General features: G+C 49.0%; 1 protein-coding gene across 6 annotated transcripts in view; it reads left to right on the forward strand.

The window, feature by feature from the left end:
* The window catches only part of LOC122386717 (phosphatase and actin regulator 4-like), a 126,443-nt gene that overhangs the window by 70,630 nt on the left and 37,867 nt on the right, over positions 1 to 17,946 (forward strand). For all 6 annotated transcript variants that reach the window (XM_043376201.1, XM_043376204.1, XM_043376199.1 and 3 more), the window contains one exon: positions 10,390 to 10,500. In XM_043376201.1, the coding sequence (XP_043232136.1) occupies positions 10,390 to 10,500 (111 nt within the window). The remainder of the gene's footprint in view (positions 1 to 10,389; positions 10,501 to 17,946) is intronic.

Consider the following 17,946-nt stretch of genomic DNA (forward strand, 5'->3'; position numbering starts at 1 on the left):
CGGAGAAGCTCCAGTATCGGTTAGGCTAGGGAGGTCCTGTGTATGTTGTGTGTAATCGCTATTGTTTGGACCGTGGGATAATTTGGGGAGGATGGAGTGCCAGGAAATCCACTGGCAAGGGCACTTAGGAGTCAACCGGAGAAGCTCCAGTATCGGCTAGGCTAGGGAGGTCCTGTGTGTGTTCTGTGCTCCCCGTATAATCCCTGTGTGCACTGTGTAAAATCAAACAGATAAAGAAAACTGATCGTTGTAAATTGCTCTGGCCAGACACCTTGGAAATGACCTCTTTCCCGACTGTGGGTTGGCATATGGCCTTTTATGCTCCATCCTCCGATCCCTGCCCTTCAGCACTATACTCACACTCGTATTTCAATATTTACAAGTCCCATTTATTTACATACTCCGACGCAACACCTTAAATTCCCTTACACGTCAAATTTAAAAGAAACATTCTGGGCCCAGGCCGCCCATCAACTGAGCCCCACAAGCCGCGCGGTGCGGTACACAGTCGCCCGTCCCTTTCCAGACTCCCCACGGTGTATAATCCCCTCCGTCCGCCTTAATCACCACGGGGCGCCGGACGAGGGTCCACGTCGGCACGCGTCTCGCGCCACGCGCACAGTTACATAGTTTACCGAAATCGAATTGTGAACTTAAGCTACCTAGACTGAAAGTCCCAAGAATAAATTTAACTACCTAAACTGAATGGCCTAAAACATTGCAGACGACACCTAAAAAAGGGGAATATAATGTGGCTCACATAGCAGTAACGAGGGGGGGGGGTTACTTGAAGGATTTTAGGGACTAGGTGCGCACCCGTGTTCACCGCGTGACCTTACTTGAGATGGAGTCGCTGACATGATGGTCGTGTCCGTCCAGCGCCCGGCCCGGCGGCCAGAGCCGCCGCCGGCGCCGTGATGCCAGCCGCTGGTGTCTCGTGGGCTGTCCGCGATGTCAGACGAGAGACGTGGGCCGAGAGTGCCACCGGCGCGGGATGCGTCGTCCGAGAGAGAGCCAGAGAGCGCGGAATGCGTCGTCCGAGAGAGCTTTTCAGTTCCGTTTCATCAACTTATACTTCTGATGACGTCATACTTCAGAGGGCCGGGCAGCATCACCTTGTCCAATCTCCGTCCTCCATTCTCAGAAGCTGCACTCGGCTCCGCCCTCGAAAGTTCGTGATTTGCTGACAAAGTTCGGTTCCCCTCCGGCCATGGCAGTCGCACCCTTTCACGCAGCGACCGGGTGGAATTCGCCGCCGGCGCTCACGGCGCCTGAGGCGCCAGGTGGCGGGCCTGGCCCTCTGCTCCCCTTGTTTTGAAGTCAGGTCAGGTCCGGCCAGATGTCCTATATTTTGTCGTTGGCGACCGAGTTCCATTTCATCCTGTTTTCGTACAACCCGGGTCGGTCTCCGCTCCCCTTTCTTGTTTTGGTTCAAATCAGGGCCGGTCTGCACTCCCCTCTCCTTGTTCTCTGGCGGGGTGCCGAGCGTGGGACAGAGTCTTGTTTTCCAAAGGCTAAACTGATTAATGGCTCGAGGCTGGCAGAATGGCGCGTTTCGGTATGCTATTTGTTGGCTTCAGATCCGGGTTCTCATGAAGTGGGGTGGTCATCTATAGAGGACCCCTGTTTGTCAGAGCCTACTGCGCCGTCTGTGTGGACGCCAGCTGGGACGGAGAGAGGGTATCACAGCCGATTTAGCCGGCTGACCGTGTCTGTGCGGCGCTCGCAGATGGCCGTGTTTCAGCTTGTGGCACAGCTTGCAGTTCAGCATGAAAGATAAAAAAAAATGTAACGCATCTGCGTTACAGTTATAAGAGGCTTCAAGTTAGTTTCATAATTCGAGCCCCAGATAACGGCACAGTAGGACAAATGTGGCAGGATTAGTGCGTTATATAGTAACAGTAATAGAGTTTTATTCAGGTAATAATTAGCCCTATGTAGTATTCCAAGCATTCTACTGCAAAGTCCTGCAACCTTTGCTATGTGAGACTTAAACTTCAAATCATCATCGATCAAGAGACCAAGGTACTTTACAGTGCTTGATCGTTTTAAAAGAGAGTTCATCACAGGTATTTGAAGTTCAGTAGCCCCATTTTCATTGTACATCTGGTAAACAGTTTTAGTTATAGACAGTGATAGCCTGTTGGCATGCAGCCAAGTACATATTTTGGGGAATGACTTTGAAATTTTAGTTTGTAGCTCGTGTAATGTTGGGGCAGCATACAAAAGGGCTGTATCATCAGCAAATAAAAGGATTTTTGCCTCTTCACAAACCTGGGAAAGGTCATTAATGTACAAAGTAAACAGTAGAGGGCCTAATATTGAGCCTTGAGGGACCCCGCAGGAAATGGGCTTCTCGTCTGAGACAATATCATTGTAGTTAAGCCTATGAGAACGTTGACTGAGGTATGATTTTAAAAGATTATGCGCGATCCCTGTGATGCCGTATCTGGATAACTTTTTCATCAGGATTTCTACATTTACAGTATCAAAAGCACGGGCCAAATCCAAGTATATACAGGCTGCTTTGTTGCTGTCAGCTAAGTTAGCCGTCAAAAAGTCATGTAGAATAGCAGCCGGCATATAGGTGGAATGACCCGAGCGGAAGCCAAATTGGTGCTCATAGAGTACATTATTTTCACTAATAAATGAAATAAGCTGAGTATACATGATTGTTTCCAGGACTTTGGAAAAGGTAGGCAAGATCGAAATTGGTCTATAGTTTGAGAAAACTGTTCGAGCACCTGCTTTGAAAATAGGGGTTATCAACGCTTGTTTAAAGATAGAGGGAAACACACCTTTCCTCAGGCAGAGATTCACAAGATGAGTTGCCTCAGAAATAATCGAGGGAATCAGTAATTTCAACAGCTTTGAGCTGATTCCGTCGGTCCCTGCACTTGTTTCCTTCAAGTCATTTACTGTTTTTAAAACACAATGAGGTGTTACAGGCAAAAATATCATTGCATCCAGGTGTGCATTTCCATCGAGATAACTGATTGGGTCAATGATAGAGGGACCAAGCGCGTCATCCAACTTTGGGCCAACCTGATTATAATAATTATTGAATTCCTGTGCAATGAGATGCTGATCATCTGTGAGTGAGCCATTGACCTCGAATTGAAAAGGAAGTCTAGATATGTTCTTTTTTGTATGTGTAACCTCTTGCAAAGTAGACCATAGACGTCTTGGGTTGTTTGCATGTTTTTTAAATTGACCTTCATAGTATAACTTTTTGGCAGAGCGGATGGTTAGCCGAAGCATGTTACGATATTTTCTAAATTTTCGTTCATTTTCTGATGTTCGATCTTTTAAAAATTGTTTTAGCAAGACATTACGTTTAGTAATGCATCTAAGAAGGGCTGGTGTTATCCATGGTTGAACAGGTGTCCAACGTTTGGAGGTTTTAGGAGCAATAAGTTTAGTCATTTCACACTGTATAGTTGATATGAAAAGGTCAGCCCCCGTCTCTGGATCTTCCAGTTGTCTGAAATCAGCTAGTTTTTCTGAAACATTAACTTTGAGCTCTTCTATGCGGCGAATGTCAAAGCTTGCTCTAACTGGCAAAGTGTTTATTTTTTTACTAACTTTTAGTAGGTTACTGGAGCAAAATATTACCAAATGATCAGCAATGCCTGCACTAATTGTAGCATTGTTTAATATTGTATCTGGAGCATTACAAAATATGTTATCTATTAATGTTCTGGTAAATGGTGGCGTATTGGAAACACGACTAGGAATGGAAATTGTTGGAGCATATCCATAAGATGTCATGCAGTCCAAGAAGCTTTGAACGTCTCCCCTGTCAACATAATGAAATAAATCCATATTCCAGTCACCTCCAATAAAAGAGGGTTTTTTAAGATCCTTCAGCTTATTAAGAGTTATTTCAAGTGATGGCAAGAAGTTATCAAGTGGGTACGAGGGAGATCTATACACAACACCCACAGCAAAGGATTGCTTATTTGGCCATGAAACTTCTACAAACAAGCTTTGAAATTGCTTTTGCTTGAAGCACAGATTTCTAATTTGTCTACAAAAAGGGTACATATTATCTTTAATGTAAATAGCACATCCTTTGCCAACATAGGATGAATCTGGAACACAATGTAGCATTTCATAACCCTGAATTTTGTAGCCTTGAGATAAGGCTGGATCTAGCCATGTTTCGCTAATAAGAATGAAATCTATCATATGTTTTTGGCTATCAATAAAAGTTACAATGTCATCAAAATTTTTATTCAGGGAACGTGCATTTATATGTATAATGGACAGGGCATCCGAGTCAACAAGACTGGAGAGTTGTGCTGTTGATATATCTTTGCAACTGAAAGCAATGTTTTGCAACTCTGGTTGAGACAGGAAAACATCATTTTCACAGACTATATCATTCGGAACAAGCGTTGGTGTCCCATGAACTTGAATAACCTCATAGGCTGTATGATTTACAGTTTTTGCTGAATCCATGTTAAGAATCTCATTTTATCAGATTTTCTGGTGATTGCAATAGGGCGAGTACAATAAATAAATGGATAGCAGAAAAACAAGAACAAAATATACAAGGGGTCATTAAAGGAAAACATATGCAAGAAAATACAAATAAACAGACAATGCATCAAATAACTCTCAGTGAAAAATGCATCTTTCATAATAAACCCTCAGGTATCCAGCCACAATACCATCCAACCTGTTTCATCTGTACCTATGACTGCAGTGGACACTATGAACTATGAAGTGGCCTGTGCTTGGTGTGGAGCACAGGCACCCTTATCAGCTTCAGGATGCCTGACCTGGTCAGGTTTTCTCCCACTTTTGCCCACTTTGCTCCAGGAGTGTCCAGCTGTGCTCCGAGGACCTCCTTTTTGATTCTTTGTGCTAACTGAGGACCGGGAATGGACACTTCGGAAGCAGTCCAGAATCTCCGTGGAGGAAGGTTTGATATCCTGTCCTTTGCATAGGTCTCTGATTTGGGTTTTTGTCACTCCAAGGGGAATTTCAGTGGGTCTAGTGTCTCTGTTTTCGGATGTTCGAACATGAATTTTTCCTGACTGTGTGTAGTAGGATAGGACATTTGATCCTTGTTCCTTTTTTAGTTCTCTGAGGTCATGTATAACTGACAGCCTCTCAGAGGTCAGTGACTCAAAGATGAGTAAACCCCTTTTCTTGGGTTTTGTTCGCGCTCTATAGACCCTGTCCGAATCATCCAGTGAGATGAAGCGGACCAGGATCACTTTTTGATTTTTCAGCCTGTGACAGGCACAGATGTGATGGGGCTGCAGGCCCTCAATACCCAAATACTCTGAGATGAGTTGGATCACTGTCCTACGCACATCTTCTTCATCAAACTTCAGGTCAAACTCCTCAGGGCTTGCAGCAGCGGCTGGACTTGGACCTGGGGGCTTAGACTCCAGACGACCGAGAACACGCTCACTCTTGAAAACCTCCTCCAAGGCCAGCTCCACATGGTTGGTCTCGTCCAGCACACCCTCCTTATCCAAAGACACCTGCACAGACTGAAGGTCTTTAACAATGTTACCGAGAAAATGAATTTTATATGCCAAGTCGTCTTGATCGAGGTCACTTCCCAGGCGGTACTCCCTTAGGTCATTTGTCAACTTGGTGACCTTACCTCTCAACCTTGCACGAGAGGCCTTTGCCTCCTCCATCACAATCACTCCGAAAGCACACAAAAAATAAGCAAATCCGGCGACCCGCCGCAAACCAATCTTGATCTCAATCTTGAAAACCAATCAACAAATCTTGACGGTGTACCACCGCACAGAGCAAGATCAAAATCACTGAAAAAGATCAGCCATCCGGCCCGGAGGACCAGCTGTTGAAAGTTACGTTACGTTAATGTAGTTAAATCGGTTGAATCTTCGGTCGGTATCCCTCTGGTAGCATCGGTACGCACAAACAGCACGGCGTCTCACAGGTGACTCTGTATTGTTGCGTGTGGCGCCACTGGGCTCAACTCAGTTTACCAAATAAAAATGGCAGCAATCACTTAGGGGTAATTTTCGGCGATGAAAGTATTTAGGGGGAAACTCGCGCTGTGGAAAGCGTAGTCCGACCACCACCATCCCGAGCCTGCAGTGCACGCAGCGTGCCGCCGTCACCCTGCAATCTGCATGGCTCTCCCAGTCCGCGCTGTGGTCCGTGTGGCCGACTGATTTGGGAGCTGTCGCTACTCGGGTGGCCGGCACATAATGAGAATCGACGGGCGCCGATAGTGCCCCAGGAGTGTTACCGTATCACGGGGGAAGGGGGGGGGGGTAACTGAGTGCGCGGCGATCGGATCACATCGTCAGACTCTTGGTGGCCCAGTTACGACTCACATTACTGATATCCTTACCGCCTTCCACTAACAGCGCTTGCCTTTGAGAACTGGTTAGACATGCAGGCTACCTTACATCACTGATGCGTCCCTATCGGCCATCGTCTCAAACACTCCTTTGTCTTTTTCTCTGATCCTGATTCTCCCGAAGCTCGCATATGCTGTCCTGTATTGATATTGACCCCTGACGCATATTGACCCCTTGCCACGGAGGCGGTACAACCACTGCACCGTGGGGACTTATGCCATCCTAGCACGCATTAAGTGGCAAGTTAAAGTATTTCGATTTCCACTTTTTTGTTATTCATTCCACGTAGAATTGTCCAGCGCATCCGAATCACACCTTAAATCGTCTGTAAAATGATTGTTTATGCCTCAAAAAACCTCTCAAAGTGTAGCTTCGTCCTGACCAGCGTCGTGCTACCTGCATACAGCGAAAAAGCACACTACAATAAAACGCCCTCTCACTCGTTTCCCTGAACAGCAGGTTATAGTTGCGACATGTTTTCATTATCTTATAAGGAAGATGATGGTATGCACGAAAATTTCCAAAATTCATCCAAATGTATAATTTTTGACCAAAATGCTAAAAATATTAAAATGCTTCTTGATTCAGAGAGTTGACAAGCAAACTATTCCCTTACAAAGTTTGATACGCGGTGGTACGCGTGGAAATGTATATCAAAATGTTCTCCAATAATTTCTGCATCGGGGGCAGCTCTCATTTTTTGCCGAAATTTGCCTAAACCAGTCACTATGAGACGTCAAAGCAGACGGTGCCGCGTGGTTTCGTACGCCCCGCCGGGCCGCGCCGCGGCGGGTTACCCGACCGCAGCACACCGCCTGGGGGTTTCCGGTCAGTGTAGGAGTTGGGAGGAGGGAGGAAGGGGTGATACCATGTTGACATTATTTTTCTATCGCCAAATGTTCTTTTTGAACAAAACAACAACACCCTTGCAACGCTGCGTCCATTTTATTGGCTACCGCCGCCAATGTTCACCTTATTGAACTTCAGTACAGAGCTTTAATATACATATGTAGGTAAATCGAAAAATGCTGTAACTTTGTAAAGTGAGGTTGGAGGTTTTTGGGGTGCTAATCACGAATTTCAAGCTAGTTTTGATCAAGGATGATGTTTTTATGCTAGGCCGGGTCAGGTCAGGCCCGACCAGTAGGTGTCTTGCAGGCTATCCATAGAAGGTAGGCGTCGATTACCTTTGACGGCTTCGTAGCATGTTCCGTCAGGCACCAAAACTACTTAAATCTTCAAATGGGTGTTAAGTTCGAAATAAGCTCCAAGCACTTATCTGGAAAAATCGTATACCTTGAAAAAGTCAACTAAGGTCATCTAAGGTAAATGACCTTGATTTGACCTTAACGTGACCTTAAAATGCAAAGAACAAACAGCATTTCATACCTTGGAGAGTTAACAATCACAACAAGACTGAAAACGCGCCGATAATGTGCGCTGATAAGCGCCAAATCGATACCAGCCTGACATGGTCTGGTGAAACAGGTCACAGGTCAAATTTTTATTATAAGGTCAAGGTCATGAAATTTTAAGTGTGTGAGTAACATTGATCGAATCGAAGGTATAGAAAGTTTCGTCGTGATCCGCCACGTTTTGCTTGAGTTAGTATGTGAAAAGTCGAGGACAGAAGTCTGTGCGACCCCCTCCCCCTTTAACCCTCGCCCTGGCAGGGGGGGGGGGTCGATGCGACCCCCCCCCCCCCTAAGGTTTTTCGAAGATAGCGTAAAAACGGCGGCGCGCAGCGCCGCCAAATTTGGCACAGCCTATGGGGCAACCTTTTTACATATGACCTGAAAATTTCAGGTCCGGGTGACCTTAGGTCAGGTCACCAGGTCAGAAAAACCGGTACAAGGTCATGGTCAAATTTCAATTTTCTTTGTGCACCTGTCCAACTCACAGTTTTGCACTGATTTCCTTCAAACTTTCAGGATGTGCTAAGTTCACCGAGTTGTATAACATATAGTTCGGGTTTTTTGAGGTCACTGACCTGAGGTCAGTTAGAGGTCATTACGTCGTAATGTTAAGCCTATGGGAAAATACTAAATTCGGAAAATACTGGAGATATCCGCTTCGTTCTATCACTTTTGTGCTTTGAAACCACAGTACTTAACAGCAGGTCACTTGGTGCTTCTTTGTTTGGTGTACTTATCCATGGGTCAGGTCAAATGAGGTCAACTGAGGTCAAATGACGTTTTTGCCAATAACTTGGCACATAATGACGCTAGAGCTTAGAAAATGGTACCATTGTGTTCCTGGTGATCAGCCGAATCGAATGATATGCGATATGATGCAATTTGGTTAACCTGAACTTAATTTATTAATTTAAGTTTACTTAAAATTTAAGAAAAACTTTAAGTACACTTAAGCAAGCTACAAAGTATATCATTCGACGCGCCTTGACGACGTGCTGAGTTCACTGGTGCTTTTCTTTTTGCTCTATCTTAATTAGATCAAAAGTTATAAGCGAAAAACTTTTGACCTGTTTTTAGCGAAATTTTTACATTTATACCCCCCAAAACCCCCCTAAATATTGACCTAGAGCAACCAAATTTGCACAGGGGCGAGAACTCCAGGGGGCCCACCTACCTACCAAATTTGGTGTTTCTAGGTGCCATAGGAGCCAATCGCGAGGGGGGGGGTCGCATCGACCCCCCCCCCCCCCCTGCCAGGCCGTGTTATGAAAAATGCCCTGCCAGGGCGAGGGTTAAGTGCAAGGACTAACAAAGTGCCCGAAATGCCTTTTGGTGATTGGGCTAGACATGAACAAATATCTACTTCTAAAACGATTGTAGTTTCGTTCTACCTTTTTAACGCTTCCACGCCCACGATGCATTGCTAGCCGAAAACGCATCAGTGCTAAGTCCGTGGGGAGGGGGCGGGGGAGGGATGGGGTCAAGCAGGAGAGCCAACCATGTTGTCAGGGATCATACACCCTTAGCCTAACCATTTGAAGGTGAAATAAAATTAGTTAAGGTAGCGGAGGATGCGATATAAATAAATTCGTGCTAGGATCGATAAAAACCCCACAGTGCACTGCTCCGACGACTCGCCTTGGACATAGGACGTTCGTTCTGATCGGTCGCCGCGCCGTTCAATGTAGAAGTTAGGCTACTGGGCTGAGGAGACGCCGGGAGAAACTGGAAACCAAAGTGAGTTACGTTCGCAGCTGCTGAAATTCCTGGCCAGATGGGCCCGCTGTTAGTGCCGAGAAGTTTGGACTGATGGATCTCCGGTTCATCACAGCGTCGGGAGATATATTGGCGACGCTGATTGACACTGCTAGTGCTCGTATTAGACGTTAGTATGCAAATGGGGTGTTGCAGGTTTATAAAGGCTTGTCAAAATATATGTTTTGGGAATATATAGGTGTTTTCACAGCCGTATAACTGCGTTGAGGCTCAGGCTGTCATAAAAGGCTAAGTTAATATGGAAAAGACACGAGTTGGTTGGCTTTTCAATTTGAAGGGCTGGTGCTGTTTGGTATCATTTTCCACATTTTCTTCTTTTTTCTTGCCACATTTGTTGACCGACCGACCCTGTTGCTCTTTGTTGACCGAGCGTTGTGGATTACTTGAAAAAGCGACTGGGAGCACAGCACAGCTTGTGATCGCCTGTGTTGGTCTTTGCCACTGACCAGATTAGACCGACACTGAGCTAATGTCTGGGCTCAGAAGTCCACGGTAATGTCTCGTCTGCAGGCAGTAAACAGTTTATGGAAGAATTACCCGCACGTGTTCGGTAGATATACAATACATGTAAGCCGCTTATTTGTGACACAAAGACTGCCTATAAGATTTGTAGTTGTCCAGTTGTGGATCGCTTAGGCTACGTCTAAGACACAATATACTTGGTGCGCGGCGTTTTCTGTGCATTTTGTAGTGAGATCGATAATGCCTGAAAATACGTGCTAAGCAATATCCATTCATTAATGTGGCTGGTTTTTCGTAAGGCAATGGATGTGGACAGTTAGCGAGCCCGTGCATCAATGACCTCTGAGACTAACAACATGTCGTCTCTGTTTCAGCTTTGGAGAGAAAGATCTCTGTCCGAGCGGCCCGTGAGGACCTGGTGAAAAAGGGCATCCTACTACCGGAGACACCCACCACTCCTAGCGGACCCATGGGAGAGGCGCCTGGTGAGTATATACAGGGGCGACATCTATACTGGTGGTGGTGGGGTGTGCTAGCGCTACCTAGGTCAAGTATTGTACGCTGCCGCAGATGGCAGCACTGCGACCAGATAGTTACGTGTCCGTGGAGTGCACGCATCTCGTAGCATGGTAGGGTATCTGCTGAGGAGGTTCTCGTGGCTGCATATTAAACTGCTGCGGTGCAACTACATTAGTCTAAGTGATGGTGCTTCCGTCACTAGGTAATCAATGCTATGCCCATGAGGGCCCCCCAAACCCACCAGTCTCGGTTCTCAAGTCTCAGCATTAGCACTTGACTGGCAGTGCGCGATAGATATTACGATGAAGAAGAAATAATTAGACCAAAGGAAAAACAACCTGTGAATCGACTTAGCAGCCTGTATATCTCCTTTACCCGTGCCCGCTCCACGTTATATTTGCTGTTCCGGCTCGAGAAAGTGCAGTTTCAGACAGGGCAATGTCGTGCCAGTCTGACAGACAGTACTGCCATGCCCATGACATCCCACCGGTTTTGTTAATCAGTTGGTCTATAACAGCGCTGTAACGAGCCGCCCGTCACGGGGCGCCGTGTGTCCGTTTCGGCGCCGCCCGCCTGAAGTGTCCGCCGCCGCGCCGGTCGGGCTCGCTCGACTCGGCTCGGCGGTGTGCCGGCCGGCTGTCGGCGGCCGCGGTCGGTATTGATCCTCCAGCCAGCGGCGGCGGCGGCGGCGCCTCAGACTGCCGGGAGTGCTCAGCGGCCGCCGCTCGGAGGCCCCGCCGAGAGAGCTGGCACGGCCGAGCTGTCCGTGCCTCCACGGCCGCTCTGCCCCGCGGTCCGACACTCAACTGAACCCAGGGCGGGAACAGTCGGCCATTGGTGGTAACCAAATATTGTGGGAGCTTTGAACTAGGTGCCAAAGTGTTGGGAGTTCGTGGGAACTTTCGAGCATTTGTCAGGACATCGTAGTTTTCCAAATCTCCTTATATTCGTTGAGGATTTCAAAACCTGCGTCTGTTGTCGGCTTTGATTAAAAAGCCGCCTCTGTTATCGTCTTGCCATCAGGGTGCGTCGGTATTTCTCAGGCGGCGGCGGTTCTCTGGTTTCGCGTTATTGTTGCTGCAGGAGTTGGGCGGGAGTTCCCTAATGTGATTGATGACGTTTTTATAATCAGTCGTGATTGCCGCCCCGACTCAGCCTGGCGGCCTGTGCTCGGAGTGTTTTCTGGGGCGCTGGCCGGCCGGCCTCCAGCCCTTTGTGCCACGTGGGTCAATAAGAGCACTGTTTGCCGGAGCTCCAATTGCCGGGCTCGGTACGGACTGTGAGTCGAGTAATCACGGGCCTCGTACAGGCTCACTGCCGACCGTCAGTTGACTGTATGGATTCCGTACGGCTACAGGTCAGAGCGTGGGTCGAGTAATGGTGGAGCCAGTACGGCCTCCAGTACAGACTGAGAGGGCGACCTTGGGGATCCTACTCTGCTTCAGTACAGTACTAGCTCCGTTTGAAGACGGGTTCTCTTTCTGTCAACGTTCTGCTCCGTTCTTTTCTGTCGTGGTCCCTTCTTTTGTTCCATTAACCGTTGTTTCGAAGATACGTGATCGCCGTGACTGTTCTCCGGGTGTGTATGGAGCCGATATTGCTCCGCTACCACCGCTTTCCGTGCCGTCCCGCCGCACTGGGTCTATGCCCGGCCGGCCCTCCGGATCTCTCGTCTGTCTGCGGGCGATAGGCAATCTGAGCTATGTCCGGCGCCGCTGGATGTGCTCGGAATGTGGTTACCGCCCCGCAACCACCGCCCGCCGCTGGTGGAACCACCGCCCACAGCGCCGGTCGGCTTTGAGAGCGGACGGCCGGAGATGTCTCAATCTGTCGGAGATAGGGAAGGGAGAGGCGAGTTGTGGAGGCAGGGCGAGACAGGGTGAGATTGGGATATGGTGTTTGGAGAAGGGACACGGGGATGGGATGTCGAGCGTACGGCGAGTGGAAAAGAAGATTGATGTTTGTGCGGAGGGAGACATTGAGTGAGAGAGGAATAAGAAACATTGGTGGCAGGTGTGCTTTAAATACAGAATCCCATGCAATGAAGATGTGTCTGCAGACATAATGAATGCATATGAAACGTTTATGTCCGCGTGGCTTCATGTGTATGTGCGTTGGTGTATCATTTTGTGTTGTTGTTTTTCTTTCTGTGGAGCCTTGTACACAAAGTCATTCAACGCGTTGGTAAGGAGCGAAAACAGCTCGCTCGTTTCTGTTACGGAGGATATTCCTTTGGGTTGTTGTGACACACGAAATCCTTTTGTTTGTGGCTGAAAAAGGATATCGACAGCCATGTTTAGCTGCGCAGTAATATGTTTCGGTATCACAAGAATCGGGCACCATTTTGCAATTATTTTGTGCCAATGTAGAGCACTTATTACTTCCAGTCAAAGACGAGCAAAGCAGTTTACATCCAGAACTAGACTTTTACCAAATCGCGGTGTTTCTCCATTTTCCTTACAATTATTATTTTGTTTAATCTTATAAGCATGATTTAGTGGTATTCAATCAGCCTCAGATTGCAGTATTGGCTCAGGGGTTCTAATATACGATCAAATTCAATTTATCTTCAGTCTACCAGCTCGTATTTATTAAGCAATCTACTGGCTTATTTTAAAAGTATTTATTCATTTGCTCTGTTGCTGATCGGAGACTGGGCTGCCTTTTGGCACTGCGCGCTGTGCGCTCTATTCAGCTGAGTCGGCCGCGGCCGGCTGGTCACGGACCGGTCTGGCTGTGGCCGTCGGTGACGACCCGTCTGCCCCGGCTGCGGGCCGTCCAGCTCTGCGGCCTGTCGCGCCCTCTCCGGCCGGTAATCCAGCCATTCGAACCCCGGTCTCCGCCCGGTGGCCATCTGCTCATATGGGTCCGCTCGGCCGTGTCAGCGTCACCGCGGCTTTACCGCCGGCCCAACGGAGATGGAGGGAAAAGGTCACGGCGGGTAACGCCATTTCATCCCTGGCTCTGGTCCCGGGTCCTTACAGCTGGCTGGAGACACAGTGAGGTGGCCAGATAACGTTAGACAATCCTGGTCCTGGTCCTTAACGCTGCACTTCAGAGCGGCAGGAGCAGAGGTGGGTGGGTAACGCCTCGGCCCTCTGCTCTGTCGTCCGTCTCGGGACACTAGACCTGGTCCTAACCTCCGCGCCGGACGGTCCTGGACGCAGTAAAGGTCGCCGAGTAACGCCTCCATCCGGCCGGATCCGTCCGTTTCCGCCGCCGTGGCGGTATTGTCGGCCGCCCCCGCCCCCGCCCCCGCCCCCGCCCTCGCCGCGGCTGTCGGTGGAGATAGGGCCCTGGCCGGAAAAATGATGAGTGGCCACTGGCCAATCGGGCTCTGTGATGCGTATGTATTGTGCCGCAGCCGATAGCGCCGTGCTGACGGGCTATCGAACGGCGAGTGTGTCGGGTCGGTCTGAGGGGCGGCAGGAAAGGTTTGGCCTTCTCCAAATAACTCTCACAACAGAAAAAAAAAAACAGGATCAGCGGAGTATCGCTCTCGCCATAGGTGGGCACGATCCGTTCCTCCGTTCCTCCGTTCCGGAACGCCGTTACAATTTTTAGGAACGGAGGAACGGACTCGTTACATTTTAAAAAGGGTAACGGACCAAGTAACTTCCGTTACATTGGTTGTTCGTTCCTCCGTTACAAGTTAACAGTTTAGTCCGTTCCTTCGTTCCTCCGTTACTTTTCGTTGTCCGAGCGGGTTGATCTTTCAGCTAACCCACAGACATTAATGCAGCAGCGGAATAGTGGATTATTGAGCAGGCCTGACTTGAAGACGGGAGATGGCCTCAGTGTACAGTGTACTGGCCTTCCGCAATGAGCCGGCGTTGCAGTATATATGTGTTCGCAAAGTTCAACACGGGCGTCCCTTCAAGCGCCTCAGTAGAGCGCATGTTCTCAATGGGAAAAGATGTGCTACGTGCAAAAAGGGCTACCCTCTCAGAAAGTGGCAGCGGAACATCTTCAATTAAGGGAGGGGGGGGGGCACTGCCGACTTTTTGTTCCATTCTTTCCATGCAACGCACATAGGGCTAATGTTAAAATGCCAAAATCAAAGGGGGCACGGTGCGCCGGTGCCCCCCCCCCCCCCGTTCCGCCGCCTATGCTCTCAGATGCCAACCTGGAACGTCTAGTGTTCGTGAAGTGCAACCGGCATCTGGCCGGGGACAAGTGATGCGCATCAGTACCACCAGACGTTCCAAGGTTTAGTGTCCAATCAGTGCCCACTGTCTTGGTAGATTTGGTGGGCATTCCGCTTTCTCGGTAGGTTTAGTTTGTGTCAGAATGGTCTCAAAAATGTTTGAAATACCCAACATTTTAACGTTTTTTATTTTGCTGTAACGGAGTAACGGACTAAAAGAACTTCCGTTACATTATATACAGAGGAACGGAGGAACGAGTAACGGAAGTCACGTTTTGAGGGAACGGAGGAACGAGTAACGAAGTTACAATTTTGGGGAACGGTGCCCACCTATGGGCCTCTCGCAGTCACAAAACTCCGGATTGCTTTGGAGGAGTCATGTGCCGCACAGCCTGACTCCCAACGCCCGCTGCGCCGGAGATTGATCAGCGTTCACTCAGCCAGTGATGTGACGCGGCACAGCCTAACTTCAGGCGTTCGTGGCTAGCGACATCTAGTGACGTGAGTAGATGATAGCGGTACGCAAATCCGCCGCGTGGGTGCGTGGTGATAGTGTACGGCGGCACAGCGTAAGTTCAGGCGTCCGCGGTCAGTGATATCTAGCGGCAATGCTGTCTAACATCGGTACGCGCAGCAGCCGCGTGGTGGCGTGGTCATCAACGGTGTACTGCGGTACAGTGGGACTTCAGGCGCTCGGGACCAGTGACATCTAGCGACGGTGATGTCGGTAAACGTGGCTTATGCGCAGTCTGAGACTGACAGCGACTCCCGTAGACGGTAAAAATTAAAATACGTCCGAACAGGAACAATCACGGAACAATGACATCAAGTTAACCCGCGCCCTGCTGGGGGGTGGGGGGGGGGGTGTTTGAACACCCCCCCCCCTTGTGGTTTTTCGCGAATATCGCGCCGCCGTTTTTGGTACACCTTATCATACATCAATTCTACACATGTCGTGAAAATTTCCGACCAAGGTCATTTAAGGTCAGGTCACCAGGTCACTTGAAGTGACCTCACCTCATAAAAAGTTTCAATGTCTGTCATAGCTACACCGAGTGACCAATCGCTTTGAAACTTTCAGCGATTGCTAAGAGCAATAGCATGTACAAAATGTATATCTCAGAATTTTGATATCGATGACCTAAGGTCAGGTCAATTTTGCGACCTCCCCATTATAAGTCAATGGGATAAAATTGAAATGCGCCTCTTTTGGACGAAAGACATTATAAACACTCCCAAACACCGAATTACAAGTGGTTTAGACACACTGAACATGAAAATGGTGTCCGTGACCCTTGTTTGTGCCCTGAGGTCATCTTAGGTCACGAATGGTATCTAACAGTTTTTCGCAAATAACTTTTGATAGAGGCATGCTAGAGCGATGAAAACGCTTTATATGTGTTCAGCTCGACGATACGGATCGACTGAAATGCAACATGACCCTTTCCGGTCAGGTCATGACCTTGACCTGAGGTCAATTTTTCAAGTTGACCTTTCAAGGTCAAATTATAGTTCATTCGATGCGTCTTGACGAGAGGAACACGATGCCGGTAAAAGTAAGCTCGTACAAGGCTTGGGTCAAAAGTTATTGCAGAAAAACTTTCCGAAAAAATCGGCTATTTTTGCAGTTTTTGCCCCCTGCAGGCAAAACCGTTGACGTTAGGTCAAAGCTGAGAGAATTACTCAGAAAGGGCGTTAATAGGGCTATCGAATGCACTTTTCCGCGGCGCTGTAGCTCTATTGGTTCCCGAGTTATGCGTTAGCTTCTTGGAAACTTTCGACATTCGACCTGGAAATCGGCGAAATTTTGCCTTCAATGACCTCTGGCGACCTGACCTTTGACCTGACCAAAAAATTGATCGAAGTGATTTCGTCATTATTTTTTACGCTCTTTCGAACGCCGCCTTCCGCGTATCGCTACGTGGCCCAGGAGCCGAGTTACAAGGGGGGTGTTCAAACACCCCCCAGGAGGGCATGGAAATCCAGGACCCCCAGCCGGGCGCGGGTTAAGTTTGCAATGGGAATAATTGACAGTCAGTCTCTCAAGCCTCTCCCCACTCATGCTTCTGCCTTTTGCCTCAGTTGTTGAGAAACCATCGTGTTCTTTGAATAAGCCCCACCAATTTGTCGATAGGATTGGATCGCCTGACATACCGAATCGGTCGTGTCTATACCGAGTGTGTCCAATCTCAAGTGTGTCCAGTGTCCACTCCCGAGTGTGTCTGTCCGTCGGGTGATCGCCGGCGTCAGTCACCGTCTGGCCCTCGGCCGGCCCCTGCACAGTGCCGTATGACGGGGCCGGCTGGTCTGGCGCCGACAGACAGGACCCGGCGGCGGCCGGCGGTCGATAGGTGGTCTCAGCCGCCACGGCCTGTGTCAGTGGCGCAAATGGCAGTACACTGTGAGCTTTTGTGGGACTGCTGGATCTATCTGAGCCATACTACTCAAATTTCAATCAGGATAGATATGGTTTGTGCTCTGTTTGCAGGAATATCAGTGAGGTACCTATTGCGGCTGTGTTAAAGGTATATATTTGTGAAATATTGTCAGGCGTTGATACTGATGCCTGCCACGCAATTTCCACATAACATTGTATTTTTTATTTTTCCATTTGCCCATTGTAAGGATATCTTGTTCTAATGCCGTTTATATACTATTTCGGTGAGGATATTTCGTGTTTTCCATCGAGGCGTTGTGTCGCGAATGCAGTTCTGGATGGCCCCCCCCCCCGTGCCAGTTCTGGATGGCCCCCCCCCCTTCGGACCGTTCGTGCCTCTGAGGGCCCCTAGGCGTTGAGTTACTTGAGTTCAGTGGCATTACCTCACCAGTCTGTGAGGCAGTCTATCAGGCATCCTCCGCAGTCTGTCGGACTCCCAATTTTCAGTCGGGTATCTACCCTCCGCAGTCCTCTCTCGGTCTGACCTCACTGGTCCCTCGCCGCTCCTCCTGCCGCCGGCCGGGTCCGGCTCTGGGCTGTTTCTGTTTGTTGCCGTCCCGCTATCTCCCTGGCCTCTCCGTCTATTGTGTCTGTCCCCGCCCGGCCCCCGCCGCGGCCGGACTCCATTGTTCGCCCCCGGAGGAAGTCCTGTCGCGCCGGCCGTCGGCTGCTGTCGGTCAAGGTCGCACTATTGACCTCCGAAGCGGCGGCGACGCACGGGTGAAGTCCCACAACGTCCGGCCCCGGCTGGCCGGGAACCTTCACTGGTGGGATACCGTACATATGCCCGTTTTTTGTGATAAGTTTATGTCTATCGGGGTGTCAGTT

The sequence above is a fragment of the Amphibalanus amphitrite genome, unplaced genomic scaffold, assembly GCF_019059575.1.
Source record: "Amphibalanus amphitrite isolate SeventyFive unplaced genomic scaffold, NRLGWU_Aamphi_draft 000260F_arrow, whole genome shotgun sequence".
NCBI lineage: Eukaryota > Metazoa > Arthropoda > Thecostraca > Balanomorpha > Balanidae > Amphibalanus > Amphibalanus amphitrite.